The sequence below is a fragment of the Nelusetta ayraudi genome, unplaced genomic scaffold (genome assembly GCF_046127955.1).
Source record: "Nelusetta ayraudi isolate G7.1 ecotype Tasmania unplaced genomic scaffold, CSIRO-AGI_Nayr_v1 ptg000063l, whole genome shotgun sequence".
NCBI classification, from domain to species: domain Eukaryota; kingdom Metazoa; phylum Chordata; class Actinopteri; order Tetraodontiformes; family Monacanthidae; genus Nelusetta; species Nelusetta ayraudi.
The window spans coordinates 1049337-1072841 of NW_027466113.1; the positions used below are offsets into that span (position 1 = coordinate 1049337).

The 23505-nt window shown below is 42.1% G+C and overlaps 2 protein-coding genes across 4 annotated transcripts; both read right to left on the reverse strand.

Annotated features, from left to right (window-relative positions):
• Positions 1–2238: 2238 nt before the first annotated feature.
• Positions 2239–13574, reverse strand: cep76 (centrosomal protein 76). Its single transcript, XM_076040690.1, has 13 exons — positions 13337–13574; positions 12762–12917; positions 11888–11954; positions 11583–11807; positions 11278–11463; positions 10510–10607; positions 10201–10329; positions 9734–9925; positions 7210–7376; positions 6389–6548; positions 4491–4664; positions 3534–3751; positions 2239–2796 (listed from the first exon to the last, which is right to left on the reverse strand). The coding sequence occupies exons 1-13, from the start codon at positions 13394–13396 to the stop codon at positions 2658–2660; spliced, it is 1971 nt and encodes a 656-aa protein (XP_075896805.1). The 5' UTR covers positions 13397–13574; the 3' UTR covers positions 2239–2657.
• Positions 13575–14629: 1055 nt separating this feature from the next.
• Positions 14630–23130, reverse strand: ptpn2a (protein tyrosine phosphatase non-receptor type 2a). 3 transcript variants are annotated; one of them, XM_076041209.1, is made up of 9 exons: positions 22880–23130; positions 21642–21732; positions 21402–21502; positions 21185–21283; positions 20209–20346; positions 19604–19828; positions 18705–18869; positions 18093–18286; positions 14630–17229 (listed from the first exon to the last, which is right to left on the reverse strand). In XM_076041209.1, the coding sequence occupies exons 1-9, from the start codon at positions 22934–22936 to the stop codon at positions 17040–17042; spliced, it is 1260 nt and encodes a 419-aa protein (XP_075897324.1). In that variant the 5' UTR covers positions 22937–23130; the 3' UTR covers positions 14630–17039. The 3 variants fall into 3 exon arrangements, with proteins under 3 accessions (XP_075897324.1, XP_075897325.1, XP_075897326.1); XM_076041210.1 differs by having other exon boundaries at positions 19619–19828; positions 22880–23126; XM_076041211.1 differs by having other exon boundaries at positions 17099–17219; positions 18086–18286.
• Between the last annotated feature and the right edge of the window lie 375 nt (positions 23131–23505).

Genomic DNA, 23505 nt, shown 5'->3' on the forward strand with positions numbered 1-23505 from the left:
CCAGAGACAGCTGCGAGACGCAATATACTCCTCCCAATCAACACCATTAGATCAGCTGATGATGCAGTTATCGACAGTTGTCGTGAACTGCAGGTGGATTGCCCACAGATGGAATTTACTCATTAGCAGCTTGCGCCGCCTCGGAGCAGAAGGATGATTATACGTGTGAAAAGTGAAGCGGCTCTGCGAGACTTGAGCTGGGATGTCACCTCCAAGTGCAAGTTCACCCCCCCCCCCCTCCACCCCGACCAACCCCATTCCCAACCCCTCCATCTGCATCCAGGTTATTGTCCTCTCTAATTACCAGACACAAACTGCAAAAAGGAGGGGGAGTGGGAGTGGGGGAGCGATCCGAGTGTCTTCCGAGTCTTTGCCCTTGAGCTTTGCGCACACAGAGTGAAGGTGACAGTGACACACAAGCGACAGCTTTGATTGCAAAAGTGCAACCAGGAGATCTCAGCCAGACGTAAGTGCTGCGTGTCGTCACCGGCGTTGTTGAGGAGCGAGGTCGCGAGCTACGCTTTGGAAGCACTCGGTATTCCCACAGCCAGCCTTTGCCAGCATCCCCTTCTCCTCTCTTTCCTGTTTGGTGCCGCAGCTCGTGTCCCCCAGGGCCTATTAGTCAATTACACCGGCGCGTCGCTGTTTAATACGGGCTGAATACATACCTGGGTTCCACCGCATCAAACGCTTCCTGTGCTGCTGCAGCATCCACAGGAAGCATCCAGCGGTGAGGCGAGCTGAGGTGCGTCTCCCTTCCGTGTGTTGGGTGACATTCAGGGAGGATGTGGGGAGGTGGGGAGGTGGGGAGTTGGGGGGGGGGGGGGGGATCATTCATTAGCTCTCAGTTCAGCCTCTCTCCTGATCTCCATGTTCGACAACTCTGGGGCAAACACAGAATTGCAAATCAGCTCAGGGGAAGGGGGAAAAAAAAAATCTAATTAGTCGGCCGCCCTCACAGGCTCCTTGTCAAAGTTTGGGCCGATGCGTCAACGCTTCCCCTTCCCCTCGAACTCCACGCAACACAGAGCATGTAAGAGGGCTGTGGGGGGCGTTGGAGCACAAAGACTTCGACTCAAACTGAACTTCTGACTGTGCGAACAGTCAACACTTTAATCGGAGCAAAGGTTTTGAAAGCTAAACCAGGGCGTGCACAGGGACTCTCGCAGCCAAGGCAGCTGTCACTGGGCCACAGTCAGTCACTCTTCACTTAGGAAGAAAACACAGTCAGAGGCCTTGAATTGGTTGAACTTGCTATGTTTCCTCTTGCTAATAATTGGTCACTTGTTTTCCTTTCTGTTTTATTCATTTCGGCTGCTTAAATGTTTGTTCTACATTATTTTATGTTAAAGAATTGTTTAATAGCAGCTAGGAAGCCTTATCAAATTTGCATGTTCGAAATAAAATTAAAAATTAAAAAAAGAATTAAAAAAAAAAACATAACCAACTGTGTTAAAACATTTTCTCACATATCTTTAGTATCTTTAGTAACAACTGTCTCCGTTAACACGCATTTAAATGAGCACAAATGCCCTGATACCGTTTGAGTGGGGGTGTCCGTAAATTAACCAAAAAAACAGCTTCTTGAGTCGTACAGGGAGGTGAACGTCTCTGCTTGTCTAAAAGCGCCATCTAGTGTTCGGCGGGTGTATTACAAGAACAAACCATTAACCGCTGTTCGGGTTGGAACAATTTTATAGGTTTCTGGCTGATTTGGATTATCATAACTTCAGTCTTTACAGTTAACTCGAACTGGCGTTACTCATACTAAAGAGAAAATAAATCACCTATACAATCTGGATAACAAATCATTACACTGTAGCAAGTGCTGATGATGATTTGTGTGGTGAACTCATGTAGCATAAAATTTGGTCATATTTTTTGATGGTGATGATCTTTTATTTTGTCATAGTAAAGCCCTCTAGTGGTCAAAATATTTATTTAAAAAAATTATATTAAAATGAAACCAAACAATAAGCCGCAAACTGGAACTGTTTTACAAGTAATAACTCTTACATTTAGGGTAAACATGTCCTTTTTTTTTAAGTTGTCGTGAAATATATTCAGTCCATACAGCTGAGTTGACTGTCTGGCTTAAAGTATGATGTAAAGTTGTAAGTGATTTGTGTTGTGAAACTATATATAAATATTATTATAAATGTATTTATTAAGAAAATAGATACAAATAAAGTGAGCGTAAATAGTTCTGTACAAATGAGGACAGAGGACAATGACACTACAGGAATACATATATAAACAACTGACCAGCACACTACAGACCAGAACAAGCACATTCTGCACATTTGATTAAATAAAACTTAAAGGGACACTAAAACACAAAGTAATGATCCTGTTATCTGGCTGTCTGGACATCTTTGGGGTGATGTGAATGAGTTTTACAGATATTGGCAGCAGATTTGTCTGCCGCATCTCAAGTTTAATGGAATACGATTGCACTTGTTCTGCTCAAACGGGCTATTATTACATTTAAAAAAACACAGCCAGCTCTCGCAATCCAGGAACCATGAGTCGGTCAGCCAGAGTAAGTAAACAGGCCGTGTTGCAAGAAGCGTCACAAACGCACAACAAGCGGAGCTATGACGTTCACCTGAAGATGTGCAACATTGCCTGATGTGTAGTGTTAACGTGTCCTCTGATCAGAGAACAGAGCGATATTTACATGCAAACATGAGCCACACTGCGCACGTGTTTTCAGGATAGGTGAACACCCGAACCCGAACCGCAAGCCTCACGTAGTCGCCACGGCAACTAACAATGTCCTTACAAAATGGAGACCTGTGTCAAAAAAAAAAAGAGAAATGGAGAAAACAGAGAACAGGAAGTATTGAGAAGTTAATGCACGGTATCACCATAATAACCGGGTCCACGGTTGCTGACTGAGACCAGAGTCAAACACATGATGGACAGGTTGAGTGACAAAATCAATAGCATAAAACTGCTAAAATATGGTCACATTTTTTATGATGAATTTTTGAATATGATGGTCTTTTATTTTGTCATAGTAATGCACTGAAAAATGCACTGAAGATGGAGAAAGCCCTCTAGTGGTCAAAATATTTATTTAAAAAAAATTTGATTAAAATGAAACCAAACAAAAAGCCACATACTGGAAGTGTTTTACAGTCATAACGCTGAGATTTACGGTAAACGCACCATTTTTTTTAAGCAGTCGTGAACTATATTCAGACAATACAGCCGAGTTGCTGACTGCCTGGCTGAAAGTATGATGTAAAGATGTACCATTTCCATTCAAAAACGGGGGAAGTTTCCAGACTGGACTGGTTAAGATCATTTTCGTGATGCATCACGTGTCTGTCGGTAGATATAGTGGCGCAATAGAAAGGCACGGCTGATAAGGAGATGTGCCATTAGTCTTCTCATTCACTTGACAAACTGCACAACCCAAGGCCCATACATCCATCTGGGTTCATCCAGTGACAACGGAATAATGAGGCGACGCCGCAGCTCAGAGACGTGCCTCGGTGACGCCCCCACCCCCCCAATCTCCTCACCTCAGGCAGGTGGCGAAGGCTCTGCGAGCGTTTCGATGCAGGAAGTGTATGGGGAAGCCTTTGAAGGTGTGTCCATCTGGCACGGCTCTCCTCACGGCGTCCTGGAACTCCTCGTTGCCGCAGGAGGTGCCAGTGCAACGCTCCAGCTCATAGGCTGACAGCGCAGAGGACAGCAGGTAGCAGAGGTGGTCGTCCCACACAGTGGCCAGCTCCAGGTCCTGCAGGAGAGAGCAACTACGTTCAGTAGCAGTCGGACTGAAAATGATGGCAGTCAGAGGGGGAAAATATTAGAACATCCAACCACACAAAACAAATATAAGCATTTCATTTCAACAAAAGCTTAAAAAAAAAACAATGTTTAACAGCAAATTTAATACATGTGGGAAATTCACATCATATTAGTCCTCATATTATCACAGGCACAGGCCTTATTTATGATGCATTGGACTGACACAAACTACAACACTGCAGTTTCTTACATGAGTAAACATCAGTTTCACAATTGTAACTAGTTATATTTAAAAAAAAAAAAAAAAAACTGTTTTAAGTCATGATAGTCACATTACTATTTGAAAAAGAGGATCTCATTTAAATGTCACACTTGCTGTTGCTGACAGGCAAAACATCACATTGCTGACTGTTCATTAAGCGTCTCCATCAACAAGGGGGTTTTAGTTTCCTGAATGCTGATACTTCCATAGTACAGCATTGAGGACGTGCATTTCACTTTTGAATTATGCATCAACAATTCATTTCATGAATGAGCCCAGTCTCAAGTGTGCAGGGTCTATGCGTGGCATCATTTCACCACTAGATGTCCCAGTTTTTTCACTGCATGTCCAACACACTGAAGTGGTGGGATCCAGCCACTGTTAGTCAGTCAGGTTTTTCATCAGAACACAACGTGCAAAAAAAAAAAAAAAAGAAAAAGGGTCAATGTTTAGTGTTGTGATTTACCCTCCTGTGTTCGGAGACCAGGAAGCGCAGCTCCAGCTCCAGCTGGTTGCTGGCGGCTGCAGGATCCAGAGACGAGGCACAGAGTGGAGGCAGCGGAGGCAGAGACGTCGTGGACCCGGGGGCACACACAGACCTCAGAGCCTCCTCACTCATCGCTTTCCACCGAGACGGGTTCTGCGAAGAAAACAAAAAAAGAAGCAAGAGGTTAAAAAAAAAAAAAAAAATGCTTAGACGGCTTTTCAAATTTTCACACTGGATTGTGTTTAATGGCAGCGTGACTGGACGGAGGTTGCTCGATGACTGAAACTGCTGGAAGTTCGGTTCTACTGCTCGCTTTCCCCGTGCTAGAAAACTGGTAAGACTTCAAGTCACCAGCACGCCGCTGCCTGCTGCAACACTTCTGCCACACTTCAAACCCAAAATCCAACATAATGTCGACACTGCTTGTTTGATCAAATCATCTTTGAACGATTAATGTGCAACAAAAATCAGATTTCTTTTTCACACTGCAGGTATTTAGAAATAACCTAAATGAAGAGAAAACTTCATGTTCAGTGTCAAGTCTACAGTGAAACGCTGCTCAATAACTGATTAAAACCAACAACTCATGTCATGGTACCAAGGGTTGAATTGTCTTTCACTGTAGCGTTAAGCCCAGGGGTGGGCAAACTTTTTGACTGGTGGGCCACAATGGGTTGTAAAATGTGACAGATGGGGGTTGGAGCATGACGGATGGAGTGTTTTGGGGTTTTTTCCTCCTATGAGGTCATAGGAGGAAAAAAACACATCATGGGTAGAAAACGTGCTTTAATGTCAATTGAAAATGAACGAAAACAAAGCTACAACAAAAGATGTGTCTTTGAAGCCCCACGGTATTTTTATTGAAAAGACTGTTAAAACACAGAAGAAGAAAAAAATGGATGAAATACAGCTATTTTATCACTTAGTATTAAAATCATTTCTTCAAATTCGGCAGGGCCGGATTAAAAAGAGAGAGAGTGAACTTGCCAGGTGCTCACTTGATGAAGAGACCCTGTGCTGAAATTCGTTGCTTTCTTTTAAACACTGGGAGCATCAGGGCTCAAAACCGCATAATTTCACAAGATCAATGTCCCAGAATTGGACAGCAGCATTTTTTTATTATTTTTTTAAGCCATGGTTTGGATTATTTTCAAGCAAAAAAAAAATGGGAACAGGGTCATTTTCACGGCTGTTTTACATTGACCAAGACGGTTTATGTCAGTACCTGTCGCCTTTCAAAGAAGCTGTTCATGCTAGGTAATGTGAGGTTAACCCGGCAATTATAACCCATAACACTAATAACAGTCAGTGTTGTGCACAGGCTGCATCCACAGTGCGGCTCTTGTGCCTGCTGATGAATTGGAAAGGCCCTTTATCTTGAGCTGAGGTCAAACAGGTTTGAATGTTGCGGCTGGAGACACTTTCCGGGCCGCGTGTCATGTGATCAGCACCCTCTCCCACGCATGTAAGAGAAATTAGCGTCAGATGCATCAGATGGCGCACAAACAAATGGAAATGATGTTCCTGTTTATTGTTAAAGAGACATGATTCTTGAAAAAACTAAATTCTTGTTCTCTGAATGTGCTACAAAGGACGTCATCTTGCTGAAACATCCAGGCGTTAGATGAACGGATCAGTGCACGTTGCAGCATGTGCGGCCAATGTTGGTGGCTGCACGGACATAAACTGCAGACTCAAGACTGATTCTTGCCGCAATGCAGAACGTCACAAATGCATCAAACGCATGAGGTGTCCGAAAACTTTTTGCCCACTACCTTATTGGGCTACATGAGAAATTCAGTGATGAGCGATAAAAAAAAGCTGCAAGGAGATGATACTGGCCACCATCCACCAGGTGATGGACACCAGCCTCTTACCTGCAGGTCAAAGACGCAGAGCTCCACAGCATCAGACGGCTGGCAGTTGGCCAGGAAGTTGTGGTGATTGAAGACGCAGCCAATAGTCTTGTATGGTGAGGTGGGTTTGGGCTGGGGGGCCAGGGGCGGGGCTTCAGGGTCTATAGCGTGGTGCAGGTACCTGAGCATAGACACGTTTTAGCTCGTTGATGCGTTAACATGACTAACAATGTGTTTATTTGATTGCACTGTTATGTCAAAATGGTGGATTAGCTATTTTTTTTTTGTGTAGAAGAGAGAACAAAACAAGAAAAAAAATGGTTTTAAAAATACATTTAAAAAAAAAAAGCTCCTAAAAGAGACAAAAAAAGGGGACATGATCCAGGACCTGAACGCTGCACACAAAGACCCTGTTTCTGTCACGAAAATCGCGTCTATCTCCGTTATAAGATCAGTGTGTTGTGGGCAAGACAATGATGGACAAAATCCAAGAAATGGATAAACCACTAGAGTGTAATCAAATGTTCTCTGGCTTGGAGCCCGGAAATGCTTTCGTAGGGAATCAGAGCTTTTTCCGCTGACAAATACAAACAGCGCAGCAAAGTTCAAACGACTTCCTCGACGCCTTTTGGCTTCGGCCGCTCGGGCGAAACCTCAGAATCTCTGTGACGTCAAAACGATTAAGTTCCATTTTGAGAGCTGAAATTCTCAGAAGTGTGTTGTCACGAAGGACATGGCGGCGCAAGGGTCAAGCCAGTGGCCTCGCAGCGAGAGGGCTGCGGGTTCGATCGCCGATTATTGGGGCCTTTCTGTGTGTAGAGTTTGCATGTTGGAATATGAACCTGTGTGCCGTCAGACTCTCCCAGAAGGTGATGGTCCCGTCAGTTCCGCGGGTTAGTACCCAGCAGTGTGGCGTCCCCTTGGCTTTGGTGCCCACACACACATAGGCATCGAGGCCGAACCCCAGCATGAGGCTGCACAGCAGGGTGGCGTGGTCCTCACAGTCCCCCTGTAGGAGTCAAACGCATGGTTTTCGGATATCTTGAGAGGGTGCACTGTCACGTTCCTGAATGATCAGGAAACCAACATGAAAGTAACTTCGCATCATTGATCATCAGTTGTTGTCCAGGTTGAAGATTTAGTGAACAGTTTTTCAACACTGCTGCAAAGCCTCAGGAAAAGAGGCTGGGTTCCATTTATGTTAGGGTGACCAGATGACCTATTTCCACAGGACATACTGTTTCCACGTCCTGCCTGAGGCTCATGTTCTGGTTTTAATAGTTTTTCATGAAAGAATATATTTTATTTACATCATTACATTGTACAATATTTCTTTATTTATCTACTTGTCCAATTTTTTTTTAATACAGAACAGACATTACTTCTTCTTCTCTTATTATTTAATTTCAGAGATTTTAAAGTTATTATTGCACCACTGAAGCTTGTCAAAGAGATATTACAAGAGAGGTCTATCAGAAGTCTATCTGAAGTTGCATCTTTTATTATAGATAGATAATATATTACAACTTTCCATCCTGACAGAGATTTTTTTTTTTTTTTTTTTTAATTTTAAGGCATCTCTTTAAATGAACTTCAAGTAGGATTTGAGTGTCTCATTGCACAACCAAGTGTCTTGGTTTTAGATCATCCAAATATGGTCACCCTAATTTATATAAGATCTCAAAATGTGAGAAAATCGTAAAAAAAAAACTAAAAAAAAACAGCAGGTACATATCTGAGGTTTCTTCCATATCTGTCTATATTAAAGAAAGCTGTCATCATGTGAAACAATCTGCATTGCTAAACAGGAACTATTTTCAGATTTCAGGGCATTGACAAAGATCTCTTTCACAGAACCATACAGCTTTCCCTTGAAAATGTTGGCACTACAGATAGAATTTCACTCATTGTCGGTTCACATTAAGCCCTGAGCTTTTCAGCGTGTGGCCGCCAGCTGGCTCAAACCAAATGACATCCCCTCCTGGAATCTTCAACAATATTGGCAAAAAAAAAAGAAGAAAAAGCTGCTTAAAATAAGCAAGAGTGAAAAAGCATTAAAGGTGAGAGAGCTATTTTAGACAGATTCACCATTATTACTGTGACCCCCCCCCCACCCCCCCGAGCTTAATCCTATATTAGAGAGACTCGATCAGATTTGCCACTGTCTTTCATCCCGAGTGCTTTTGGTAAGTCATCAAACAGAAGCACGATATCCTGTTCTCACTACACAGCCAGCCTTTCTGAGAAGCCTTACACACACAAGCTGGAGGAGCCTGCTGCAGCGGAAGCAGGGTCCATAATCATCAAATTGTCCGTGACAGTAAGCAACTCTCGTTTCTCTTTAACAACTTTTCCAGTAAAGAGGCCCGACTTGAACCTGCTGCCGCCGCCGCTTCTGCTTTCTGGCTTGTGCATCGGGCCGCGTCACAATGATAGATGTACCTCAGAAGCGCTAGCATGGATGGCAGCATCAGAACTGGCCAGGGACTGATGAGGCTAAATTAATTTTCCCTGAAATGAAAGTCATAAATCAAATGTGACAGGGGCCACTTTGTGAGAGTTGTGTTGTGTCTGTCTTTGCCTGCTGCTCACAGAGGACAGGCAGGGGGAACATTCATCGTGCGGTGGTCTGGGAAATCCCCCCCCACCGTCTGCTATCTATCTCTGAGATTAAAATGCACAGGCAGGTCGACTCGGCACAAATCCTCGCACTGTCTGCCCTGCTCAGAAAGAAAAGGGAGCGACCGCGAATACGGATGAGGTCAGATTACAAAGTCGGCCTGTTTATTTTAGCTGAAATCACGATTCCGTTGAAACGGCTCAGACATTCTTTTCTTCTTTTACGAGAAACACTCGAGTCAATGAATCTCAGAATCTCAATTAATTCCAAGGAGCTGCTTAGGAATGGCCTGAGGCCGTTTCTGTGATAACGATGAATGGTAGATAATTTGTGATAAATTATCTTTGTCCCACTTTTGCAAACTCATGAGCGAAACAAATGCTACTACTTGACAGAAATTTCAAGGAAGAGATTTTGCAGATACATTTTGAAAAGCTCCCATTTAAATTGACACTGGATCGAGATGCTGCCAAGTTTCAGTTTTGTCAAAACTGGGCAATAACTCAAAACTGTGCATCAAGGTGAAGACTATTAAGTGCCAAAACTGCCTCTCATCTCTTTGTATTTGTGCGCTTCTATAGATGTGAGTGACCCTTTGAAAATTCCTCCGGCTTTTTCTGCATTACTGCGCTGACACAGATTTTTTAGAAAACATTGCATATTAGTGCTGTTAAGGATAATACACTTCCTCAAGGGAAATTCTGCAGTGCATTATAATAAGCTCTTTGCAGCCCAGTCGTGCTCACCTTCCCTCTACACAGGAAAGACATCAGCGTGCACCACTGCTCCTGCTTGCCTCCCCCTCCCCCGACCACCGGGGCCTTCTCGTGGGCTAGCAGGCTGACGAAGCGGGCCGCTTGTCTGGGGTTCTCCAGCAGACGACTGCCGCGGAGGACCCGCACGTAGGAGCACACCGGCCTGTTGACGCCGTTCTCATCCTGCAGGGAGAGACACGCTTTGGTGGTGGTTCGGTTTTGCAGAATGAAGCGACTCGGCAACTGGTTAGGAAATACGTCACGTCCTCTTAGTGAGCCGCTAGGATGGTAAATGTTTGTATCAGTGAGAGAATCAAGCTGTTCTGAGCAACGTCCGATTCATCCTCACACAGTTTACTGGACGATAATGAAATAATAGAGAGCAGTTTGGAAAATGGAGGAGTACATTTCCTTCAAAAAGAAAGAAACAGACAAAGTTTATTTTTCTGGTGACAAACCTGCGCGAAGATCTTCACCATCTTGGAGTGGTTGGACTGACGTATGTCCAGGAACTCCCTCCACCACTGCTTGGCATAAACCAAGAAGAGTCGCTCCTTCTCGGCCGTCCTCTGCTTCTCCAGCGATTGCTGATAGAACATCGACATTATTGAACAGACTTTAATGTTCCTTCAAAAATGCCGCCACTGTATCGACTCTGAGAGAGTCCTGGCGGGGAACTGCAGTAATGAGTCACTCTTAGTTTACAGCCGTTCCTTTTTCCTGATGAATAAACAAAGAGAGCCATGAAGAGCCTCTAGTGTGCTGACCTGTGTGCTGATGATGTCAGGGGTGAGAGTCTCTGTGAGAGGAGGGTACAGCTCCAGACTGACAGTCAAAACACCAGCTGGGACTTTGCACTCACTTCCTAGTGACATGAGCACAATCGAAAATGTCATTGCAAGCTGTTGTTGTCACACAGGAAGAGTTGACTCATAATTTGACTCTAATATTACGACACACATGAAGAAATGCAAAATTTGTATTAGAACAATTTGTTTTGTTTTTTTTTGTTACTGCTTAAAATTTGAAAATTGTGTTTGGTAGATAAATTCACTGTTCTAAAAAATGCTTCTTGGCATGAGAAATGTGCCACATCCCCACTGCCAATGCCAGATATCCCAATGCCAACTCTGCCACTGAGTCTTGTTTGGTGTTAATGGAACGACTAAAGGCTGAAGAAAGAAGACATACTGGCACATTTTATTAGTTTAACAGAGAGAAGCCTCAGTAGAGTGTTGAAGAACCAAAAACAGCCACAACAGCCTGGCAACTCCTGCTCGTGCACCTCACCAGCCTGGTCACACGCTGCTATGGGATGGCTTTCCTCTCTCCAATCGCCTGATGAGCACCCTGCTCTAGCCAGCCATACAAGCGATTGCAAACGTACACAAACACATTTAATGTATAATAGCCAGTAAACCTTGACGAAATGTACATACTGTACCTTGAACTCACAATTTGTCTATTTGCCTACAGTTTTACAAATTAGCTAATAAAATCCCTCTTGCACTCACAGATAAAAACTCCACCCTTACCAACTCCCATCAGCTCCACAGCAAAGCAGGTCTTCCCACTGGGTGAACTCAGGACTGTCCTCCAATCCAGGAAGTAGGATGAGACCAGCGATGTCTCACCAGAGGTATCAGTCCTGATGAGCACCAACTGAACTGGGTCACATATAGAGAGCATGGTGGTCGCATCCGCCATTTTATTACCCTCTCCTGCAGTGACAACATGAACAAGAAAAATGGGTTTTCCTGTATGAGTAACACGCATATGTTATAAAAAAAGAGTATCAGAATGGTTGTCTATGCTGGATCATCAACTAATAAGCACTTACCCATTCCATCTCTGTGGATCTCTAGGAGGAAGCCCTCCTTCAGGTCAGGTTCACAGCTACAGGGCACTGGCTTAGAGTGAAACCTTTGGTTGCGAAAGTGCAGGTAGAGTGTAAATGTAGAGCACACTTGACCTGGTAAAGGTTCTGGGTCCTGGAGGTGCTCCAGAAATGCCTTGCCGCCAAGCACTTGGAAATAAAGGCACCGTCTAGAGGGGTCAACGCTGGCTGAGAAAATAAAAGGAGTCAAGTGAGAACACTGAGTTGAATCAAGATGACTGATTTATTGGAGAGTGTTTGGAATTTACTGTTTTCAGGATGGGTGATATTCTTGTCAACGAAGGTCGCAGCAGGTTTTGTCTTTGTGAAGACTTCCTGTTCAAGCAGAGCAGTTACATGCCAATAAATGTAACTAAATTCACTAAATTTTTGTAAAAATGTAGTTAATTTCATTAGGATGGAATGAAAGTCACTTATCAATTTGTTTTATCTAGAAAAAAGGACTATGTATGTTGATGAACATGTACAAGGGTACATGTAAAATACTTGTTTGATTTGTAAAGATGTCCGCCAGATGTTACATGATCAACAGAAGGAATCCAGCTCCCACACAAAGCACAGTGTTTTATTTTATTGGAAATTTCCTCTCTGTGAATGTCAGATTGTAGCCAAGGCCTAATTTCCATCTAGAGATTATGCTTTTCCTAATCTTCACAGTGGAGCAGCATGATAAATGCATGATAAATGCATGATTATTTATTTGGGAAAAACAACCACAAAAAAAAACAAAAAAGAACATGTGGATATCCAGTAAAGAGTTTAGTTTAGTTCACAACCTTCTGCAAAACCACTTGATTTTTGTTCTCTCCTAAACTAATGCTTCTCTATACATTAAACATGCTTACTCTACAGGAGCTGCAGAAACAGCACCATATTGTCTCTAACTAACTGGGAGATTATCGGGACCTGGAAAATAAGTAAAAGATTGACTATTTCTGTAGTTCTGAGTTCACTGACAGATGGACAGAGATTGAGAATTCTTAGGAAACACAAGAAAACGGATAATACATTATATGTACTCTTTTTTCCAGCATTTTTTTTTTATTCAAATCTTGACTTAAAGGTAAATTACTCTGCAAAATCAAAACAGCTCCGAGACAGTTGTGTAAAATATTGGCTGACCTGGTTGATATTCATGTTCTTCATCACATCATCTATGACGCCGCGCTGCTGCAGAGCGTGAAGGAAATCGGACTCGGTCAGAGGTCGATGCGCTGGACTGCGGTCTTCTTTAAGTGTCTCTGCCAACACCTCCCTGATCTTGCCATGGATATCCATCTGACGTTTACAAGGGATAGAAAATTATTATTATGATCGTTGTTGTTGTTGTTGTTGTTGTTGTTGTTGTTGTTGTTGTAACAGAGACTTTCTTCCTCCAGGAATATGATACTAGTATTGCTGGGTGCAACTGTAAACATTACGTTCATCAAGCAAACATGAGATAATTCCTCAACAATAGTTCAGTACAAATACACACGTTGTCCTGATTAAAGGGTTGGGTACATAGTGCTCCATGAAATAAGATGCATGATGTTTAAAAATTGGGGGTAGTTATGTTATGACAGGCATTTTACGCTTATTTCCTTGAACAAATCGAATCGACAAGGGAGTGCACTATGCATCTGATAGAGATTCATATTACCACAGTTTGATTTTTTAAAAACAGCACTAAAATGAAAACTATATAGATTGCTCACCTCGAGCAGATGGTTGTGAATGATCTGTTTTAGTTCGGAAGTTTGCTCCGGATGGGACATTATAGCTGTTTATAAGTCAGCTACACACAGCTAGTATATGTCACGGATGTTTAATGGCGTAAGCAACGAGCACTGGCATACTCAGAAACGATATAGCGACAGTATTTCAACTGTGTCTCTACAATTTTGACAATTGTTTGCAACGAAACTAGCCAACACACGTCGGTTCAAATCTGCGCTGTGGCGGAAAACCAGGCAGAAGGGTCGCTTTGTTAGTGCCTGAGCATTTAAAAACTTCCCTTCCCTCCGAGTCTGCCAGGGAATTGAACAGTTGACCATTGCTTGCATTTCGCTTTCATTTACGTACGTTTATTGTAAATGACATTGAAAAATATATTTTATTGAATTACTCCAATCGAGAGTTCTCAAATTAATTCAGGCATAATTTTAGTCGTCTAATCTCCACCACTGAATGCAACGAACTGGTGGAGTTCACGTCAACGACGACGCCATCTTGCCCCGGGCGTTCTCAACTGCCAGAGCCACTGTTTGAGTTACTTGTTTTCGGTTTTATGTTAATTGACTATCAAAGCCAGACAAGTGCTAGCCGACGCTCACGGTTATTCGATAAAGATATATTTTATTGATTCTAATAAACGCAATTGAGATTTTCCACATAACAAACATCATGTTTTTGACATACTGACTTCAGGACAACCTGTTTGCCTTGTAGTTGTGAAATATTATGTGAAGAAGAGGGTAGATAACGGATTTTCACTGAAAGGGCACATCAACAACTCAAATTTTTATATGGCGAACCATTGGTGATGGTGTCACAAATCACGTTCAATTTTTATCAATTAAAATGAATTAAACTATATGTTGTAAATAAACAAGTTATCATGTTTTGTGTTAAGAATCTGACATCAAATGAGAAAGCATGTTTTTCTTATTTTTCCCTTCTATGTTTTTCGAACAGTCACCATTACAACACCTACTGCTCACTCCGATCTGTTTTCTTCTCAAGAGAAACCATTGCCACCCCACTGTCAAAAGAAAATGAAATTACTACAGTTGTCAATATGAGCAAGGCTTCTTCTTGAAATATTGGATCAATTCCGAGAATCCACAACAAGAGGCCTTCAAAGTGAGTCGTCATCGATTTAGCTCATTGCCAGAGTGAAATTATGGCCAGAACACAGCACAGTAGCAGTGGGATGTGGAGGGCTACATGTAGGTGAAATTGCCTTGAACATTCTTTACTGACACAAAAAGCATGGTTTTGGTTTAAAAAAAAAAAGATGGTGTTTTATTTGATTATTTATGATATTCTTTTTCAAAAACATCCCCATCATGTTTTTGCTGCACTTCCACAGTGCAAAAAAAAAAAAAAAAAACACCCCCGTTCTTACATGGAAAACAAAAGTGAATGGAATGTTATGGTAAAACAAAAAATCTCTTTAGAATAAATCGGAGAACTCGGAGAAAGTAAACTGCCAAACGGAAAACGACACCAATTGACACGTGGTCGTCACTTGGTGTTCAATCAAATCAAGATTCACCCGACTGTACCACACCTCCAGATACTACAAGTTAGTCAGCACAGCACTAGCATGTTACTTACTGTACATTACATGGTAACAAACAAACCCTCATTAATCTGTCAAACCTTGGAGCACACATTTTGCAACAAATTTGTTCACTTCAAGGCACATTTAAAGTTCTCTGAACTATGAAAACAGGGAAAGATGTATATGCTATCACCCCAGCACTTCGCTGCAATGTCTAAATTGCACTAGTATAGCTGTACACTGGTTTTGCTCAAATGAAAAACTAATCAGTGGTACTATGGTTTCAAATAGGAAGTCACATACAATGTAAAACTATGCTATCACTTTATAATGAATGTGTCACTTATGTCAAACAGAAAAAATTCATTCCACATAAACAGAGCAAAGGTTTTGTTTGGTTTTTAAACCAATGAGCATCTTGGTTGAACTTTTAAATGTGGACAACTTTGCTTTGGTTTCCTCAAACACATTGTGGGATACCTGAAAATACACACAAACCCATCCAGTGGGTAAAAACACTTGTTTGTTGGTAAGGGACTCAGCGATCAATGGTCACACCCAAACCCCTGAAAATACATGCGAATGACAGGAAATCTAGCTCAACATTCTAGCTGAGACGGAAACATCAGCAGGGCAGCGCTCCAAAAACTATCCAGTCACACAAAAATATATCTAGCTGTAATGGGATGCCCTGCTGAATGTACATGGAAGAACAAGTGGTCTTCTGGAAAACCTCTAAACACATGCATGAGGTACAAATCTGAGCACACATCTTTTTCAGACCCCCTGCACATCCATGGAAAGTGGGGGCGGTTGAAAAGTCATTTTGAAATGTAAAGTGTGTCTACATATTGCAACACATCTGACCAGTGGTAGCGGACCACTAAAGGGGCATTTGCACCACGTTGTTGAATTAAAGTCTGTTGCAGCAGTTACAAAAATTAAATAATGCAAACATAATTAGAAAATAAAACATCCTGACTCATTTCATGCCTGTCAGTATTTATTGCATTGGTTCCAATAAATGTTATTTGGTTATCAAGGGCGGCGGCCAAATGGGTGTCCATGGAAGAGCTCATACTTTTGAGAAACGGGTGACTTGAAGCTGCACTGTCATCTGTGAATTTTTTTTTCCCCTGGGCAAAGCTCTTTGCGCCCCAGACCGTTGGCTCCGCACCAGACAACTTCGCTTAAGTTATCGTTTGTGTATTGTGATCCCTGATTGGTTGACTGCGCGACAAAAGAACATCAAATCAAGCTTCACAATACAAACACTCAGCTGCGGGTGTGTAGCTAGCAGGAGGGAGTGGAAGCACAGAGCAAAAATACTAAAATAAAATAAAAAAGTTGAGTCAACTTAAGTTATTTCTCCAAAAACACCCTTTTGGACAACAATCAGAGGAAGAAGAAGGAAAAAAAAAAAAAAAGAGGTTAAGGGACTCGAACTGGACCAAATATGTAAATCAATTAACGGACCACTGCAGAGGAAGAACTTATAGAAGGAGCTTCTCTCGCACCTCTTACAAGACACATAGTTGGCTGGCTGGATGTGCTATTAGCAATGCCATTAATTGCTTCTTCCAAAATCTAGCTACTTACACTGAATGAATGGTTAAATGTCAATTGGATGGTTCTGTTTTAATGTGCACACCAGTTGGAACATCTGTGGCCCAGTCATCTTTATTCCTCGTCCACATAGAGTATCAAATATTCGATTGACCCCCCCCCCCGAACCCCCACATAAAAAAAAAAATGTATGATCAGCCGCCAATGCATGTCACATAAACAAATGAAGAAAGTAAAGACAAACCTGTAACGTTCTGTTCTGTACTGCACACTTGTTTCAAATGCAATTGCTCTGATACAGTACATTCATCGAGTGACATGGAGAAGAAGAAGAAAAAAAAAAAAAATCATCGTGCTGGCACCAAGATCCTGAGATGTTACAATTTTTGTTAAGATCTTACATGAAAAATACACACACAATCATTTGATCTAGCGCTTCCACATTTTGATCTTACGAAATAAATACCCTCAGTTATGCACGTGACCGTCTAACTCTAGTTAGAGAAGTACCTTCCGCCAGGTACTGGTGCAAAATAGGAGTCTGTTTCTAAGCGACCCACAGTGTTTCATTGGGAGTACATCCAGCACACAAACAGGCCGACGGCCACGGCCGCCCCGGCGCCGATGTTGAGCAGGATGGGCCTCCAGTAGAGCCAGTTCTCTCGTTTCCTCTCCGAATCGTTCAGTCTCTGTTTCATCTGCTGGACCTTCTGGGAGGTGCTGGCAATCCTCTCCTCGCGGTGTCGCTTTCTCACACTGCAAAGCAAGAAGTGTCAGTGGACAGTCAGCCGAGAACAATGTCGTGCCCGTGCAGACAGAAATAATCAGGGTGAACAATGGGATGGTCATGGGATAGGCAACAGAGAAACCCCTTTGGAGCAAGTTCACTATGGCATGATGGACAGTCCTGAAATATTCCCTAATGTATGGCGACCATTTCTGGATCACCTTGCTCAATACAATACTCAGTCTGGCCAATAACGAATGAGTAAGCCATCCACCCTTTAATAGATTGTTTGCACTAAGAGGGATTGTCTTAGTGACGGAGCAGTGAAACACTTTGTTTTGTTGATGTTGATGAAGTAATCCATTCTGAAGTCATTTCCGGTTACATTTCAGAGAAAATGTGCAACTTTTAAAAAACGACTATATTAGTGCCGGGCGGTATCCTGGTAACCTCAGCGGTACTTTTTTATTTTTTTATGACACACATTTTTCAAACAGCCCAATACCACAAGAGCACCGTGGCGCACGTTCAGCTGCAAATGCAGTCAGGCTAAAGTTGCAGACGCAAGAGGCAACACAAGCAACTTGCTGCGCCACCTGAGCCGAAAAACAAAAAAGTATTAAATTAAAATCTATGACTGAGCGCATCTTCCACATCAGCGAGTAACGTCATAACTTTAAAAGGCAAAAGGAAAAGAAAGGAGGGGTCACCACTTAAAGACGCCTTTGCTGATGGTACTTTTTTTTTTTTTGTAACAATATTCACTCCTCATGACATTAAAATAGGTAATTGCATGCATAGAAAAAAAAACAACCAAAAAAACCCAATCACATACACACACGATATGCTTACGAAGCAGACATCGTGGAATTTTCATTTCATCACAACTTACACTCCTGAGGAGTTCTCCTCCATGCTGCAGTCCTGGCCTGCCGGCGCTCCGTCCAGCACTCGCTCTCTGGAGGCGGCCTCTTCTTCCAGGCAGGGTCCTGGCTGACCGTTGCGCTTGCTGTCGTTCAGGTGCGGTCTGGGTGGAGGTGGTGGAGGGGGCAGGTCCGGCTCCTCTTCCTCCACTTTCTGTTCATCCTGACAAGTTAAAAACAATCCCAGATGTCTTCCATTAGTTTACTCTCAGCTGTAGACAGCAAGTGGTGAGGCTCCGCACATCAGGCTGGTTTGTCTTTGAGAGATTATTAGATTTATGTGTATATACTTTTAAATGTAAGAATTATATTAGCTTCTCCTAAATCTTGACGTCTAAACTTAGCCATAATGTTCCAAAAGTTGAGTGGCTACACGAGGGTATTAAATTGATTAAAGCTACTCCTGGCAGCAAACGGAAAACATTGGGAGTTGTTTTTGGGGTTTTTTTTATTCATGCTGTCGTATACATTTTTCAATTCACATTCTTACTGGCATGTTAAAAGTGTTGAAATGTTATGTTGGACATCAAAGGAATCTTCAAAGAGCCTCGCTCAGACTATAGATAAAGCAGACATTATACCTGTGGCGTCGAGCTGCCTCTTAGAATGAGCTTGGACCCTTCAATGACGGCCATGTAGGAGAAACGGAGCTGGTCAGGGGTCTGGATTAAGCCCATGCGGTACTGCCTCATGTCCAGCAGAACTTTCTTGATGTCCACCGACGACGGGTCCTTCCTCCTGTCCATCTGCAAAACACATTAGGAAGAAAGAGTCATTTTTTTATTTCTTTATTTTTTTTTAGCAAAACAGATAAGCTGTGATTTTAAAATGAACATGGAAGCACTTTTGTATTTCCAAAATCAACAAAGTCGAATTTTGGCAAAACATTTATACGTTACTTCTTATTAATTGATTATATTTCAGAAAACTCAGCTTCATAAAAAATGATTTGGTAGGACGTAGCTTACAGCAATCAATACCGTGCCATCCAAATCTGTTTCTGCATTGCTTTTGTTTGTGTAAGCATGTGTTCAATGCTTTTCAGTATTTACTACTACGGGAAAAAGTGAATTGTGAAAAAAGTGAAAAAAAACTGTTTACTGTCAATAAGCAGAAAAATACATGCTGGATGTAAGATGTGAGGTCACATCATTACTTGTCATATTATCTTGTTGCATATTACTTTTTAACTCTTTTTAACCAGCACAATCTCAGAAAATTGTGATGTTCACAGCCCTGGTTAATGTTGTGAATAGAAGAACTGATAACACTTGCTTTGTCATTATGCTTTTGAGGTGATACGCCGTCATACTCCAAGTACGTCAACACGCCAAAACTTGTCCCATTTGATGCCTCGCCAAATGCAATTTGCAACATCTTATCCAACCATCAAGCTACAACTTGAACATCTTGGGTAAAAATATGTCGGTGACGGCTTTTTTATTCATTTATTTATTTATTTTAAGAAATAGCCCCTCACCCTCTCCCTCCTCACCAGGACCAGGCATGTGTCCACCAAGGCCAAAGTCCCCGAGCGTCCAATCCCGGCGCTGCAGTGCACCACAGACGGCCCGTGCTCTGCGTCCAATGAACCAGACTCGCGAACGTTGAAGAGGAAATGGAGGAAGGAGGCCGGAGATTCTGGGACGCCAAAGTCAGGCCACGTGGTGTAATGAAAGTGGTAGATCTCCCTCGTCTCCCCCGTCTACGACAAAAATATGAGATGTGAGCTGCGGCTGGAGTTCCTGCAGGACTCGGATTGTTTGACAATGGCGAAATCACATCCCAAACACCATCATCATCATCATCATCATCATCATCATCATCATCATCATCCCCCTCAATTTGCAGCTTTGATATTATAATATTTGCAACTACTCAAGCTACAAAAGATGAGAACAAATACAGACAAAACTATGATATAATTAATAATTTCACAAGTGTTAAGAATAACAAGTTTCTACCTCACAAATTACATTAGAAAAAAAAAAAAAAAAAAAAAAAAAAAAGCAGAACACTGATGCCGATTTTTTTAAATATACAATATGAGCATATTTTTTTTATTTGTCTGCCTTTCAAACTCACCATTGTGTTTTGCAGCTCCAGGACTCGGGTCGTGTAATAGGACCGGTCTTCTTCAGACAGTAGTCTGACAACAAACCCTGTGTCTGTGAATGACATCTGTACCTCCTCGTCAGTGGGCCAGTACTGCGCGCACTTTTCCTGTCATGGGCAAAGGTTAAGTAACTTAGCTCAAGATGTGAGGGCTCATGCAGTCAATGGTCTGACAGGATGAGCAAAATTAATTGATACAGTCTGCGTTTATTTTTAAATGTAGCAGTAATAATAGGAAATGATGTCATGGTGATATAGGCTTAAGTGACACTGTAGCATTGAAGAGCTCACTGCTCAAGTAACCAGGCCATGGGATGAAACAAACACTGTGGACAGGTGCAGCTTCACTGCGGGGTCATGAAGTTAATTTTATCTTCAAGAACAAATGCAAGCATCCTCCCAAGTAGCCTCCCAGGCTGCTCTACTATCTTGACTTTTTTTTTTGCATCACTCTGAAAAACCAAACCAAACGTGCTGTGTATGTAAGCCTGGTCGGAAGCAGCGCTCGATAGCTTCTCTTAAGCTTCTCCAACCCGGAGAGAAAAAAAACCTTGAACTGAATTGAGATACGGGGAAGGTTGATGAACAATGTGTTGTCACTACAGGGATCCAATGAAGAGCTTTGGATGACAAACCTTGATTATGATAGCCTTGATTAAAGAAGAAAATAAGTGGGAGGACACAAATGAAATGGAATTTTACTTGGTTCTAGGTGGTAGACCAGTTCATGAATAGCTCAAGACTGCGCAGTAATCAATGATGAACTGCAAATGTTTTCAAGCTGAAGTTGTTGTATTTTTTGATCGACTATTAACTATGCCAACAGTGACTTTCAGCATCCTGACTGTGTTGTTTTTGCGGATATAATATGTTAAAAAAGAAAACAACATTTCAAAACTCTCTGAAAGCGGTATCCGAGTTCAGGGTGATTGGCTGGTGTACTCACAGATCCCTTTTCGATGACTCTGTTGAGCATTATAACAGCTTTGGAACACTGCTCCCAAATCATCAGCCAAAAATGGCCGCAGGTGTTTCGCAAAGGCCCCTGTGCAGACAAAGAAATGTACTTAAGTCACTTCAGTGGGGTTTCTTATGAAACAACTGGTTCATTAATTCAATTCAAAATATAATTACAGACACGTTGCTATTTTTTTTATCCATACCTGAGAAAGAATGTAGGCTCTTTCTGCTTCCTCCACCATGACTAAACTTGCATTGATGTAGTCATTTTCAGAGTTTTCAAGTTTTACCCGACTGTGATCATCTAAAAATAATAATAATAATAATAACAATAATAATACATTTTCAAAAATCTACTGACAGACCATACATTTATTTTTGCACAAATGTGTACTGGGTTTCTGATGCATACAGATGAGCTAAAATTCAGCAATAATACTCACAGGGACTGACATCTCTGTAACGGTTCAAATTTCGATTGGCTGGAAGTTTTGCCACTTTGTAAGGGTATTCGCTGGCTTGGTTATGGATTTCCTATTGTTAAGAAACAAGGGGGGGTGGGGTTATAACACAGTGCCGCTTAAGTTCACAACAGGAAAAGGATGCAGAAGAACCAAGGAAAAAAATGTTGCATTCAGAAAGAAAACATTTCCTGCTTATCTCACAGACTGTATAAGTAAGACAAATTACACGTTAGGTGAAAATATGTGATCTTTAAAACTACTTGTATTCCATGTCAGAATTTTTTGGAGTATATTTATCTCTGGTGCAACATCTACTGCCCTGCTTTGTTCAGATTGTGGTTGTCATCCACAGTGTGCTGTTGTGTTACTGATGGCTTCGTTACACACTGGGTTTACATCGTGAGTGCGGTGTGGCAAAAGATGATCTCCACCCACACTTGAACTTTAAAAACAAAAACAAAAAACAAAAAAAGACTTCAGTCATGCTTTTTGTTTTAAAGAAAATAATGGGCAGAAATTGTGTCTAAATTAAATCATTGACTAATAACCATGCACTCCAGGGCTCCAGGGAAATTTCAACACTCAGCCAAAATTACTCAGAACAGTTTAGATGATTAAGTTCCCTTGAAAAAAATTAATCTATGAGAACGACGTCATCGTTGCAATTAAATGTCATTTCAATACTCCATTTGGCAAATTATGTAAGAAAGAAAAATAATTTCAGAAACAACTGCTTGTACAGTCAGCGCTGTATCCTCTCTCTCTTTCTCAGTGTGTGTGTGTGTGTGTGTGTGTGTGTGTGTGTGTGCGCGCGCGCGCGCGCGTTTTCTGTATAACATGCGTTTTTCCCTGGAAGTACTGATGAGTTCTCAGAAACCGCAGCTGACGTCTGTAAACGTCAGTCAAGCTTTAGCGCTCTGCGCTCAAACATGAACACAGCCGCAGCAGCACGTTTTCTCGCTACGGAAGTCGGCGAACACTGTTGGTGGCGAGGACCGCCAAGTTAGTTCCCCAGCCACCTTTACCGACACATAGTAACAGTACTTCCACATAGCCTCCGCACAATATGACAAAGTCAGTTACGGGAGGCTCAAAGTAACTGTATCGTCAGAAAAAAAGTGCCAAGGGTGGTTAGCAGCTTTCGAATTAGCCACCTAGCTCTGTAAGTAGCTAACATATCGTCATAGAAACACGAGAGGCCCAGTGTCCCGACTTACATTGTAAAGGTTTTGCCATCCTCCCGACGAATCAATGTCTTCAAATTCCTTCTCCATTGTAACGCAAATGGTGACCCGAGACACTTGGAGGTTGGTCACAGAGCGTTTGAAGCACCGTCCGGCCAAGTTAGTCCTTTCTGTAAGCCATCTAGACAGCAGTCAGTGCAATCCTGGGGATCCCTGCGGGGAGTCTGCTGCTCTGCTCCTGCTGCACAATACGGCATGCATGCACGCTTCGCTCACTGGCCGGGGTTGCCAGATAGCGTTACGTCTTCAGCTGAAACCGCCACAAAGAATTCTAGAGACATGCAATAAAACCAAATGCGAACGTAACTGCCATGCTTTCGGGAGAGAAAAGTGTAGAATCTAAATTACCTTTGTTGGTACTTTCTGTTCCTATTCAGAATTAGATACGTTTTGTAAGTTTTTTCTTTATTTTTATTTTTTATTTTTTAAATAATAGCATCTGTTGGCCTATGTTTACTACACTGTTGTCAACATATCATCAATGACCCAGGAGTGTAATGTTGCTTTTCCAATTTATTTGGTAGTTGAGTATCACAAAACCAAAAGGATTTAAGCGCTTAAGAGTTGCATATCTTGGATTTCTAATGTACGTGTTTTCC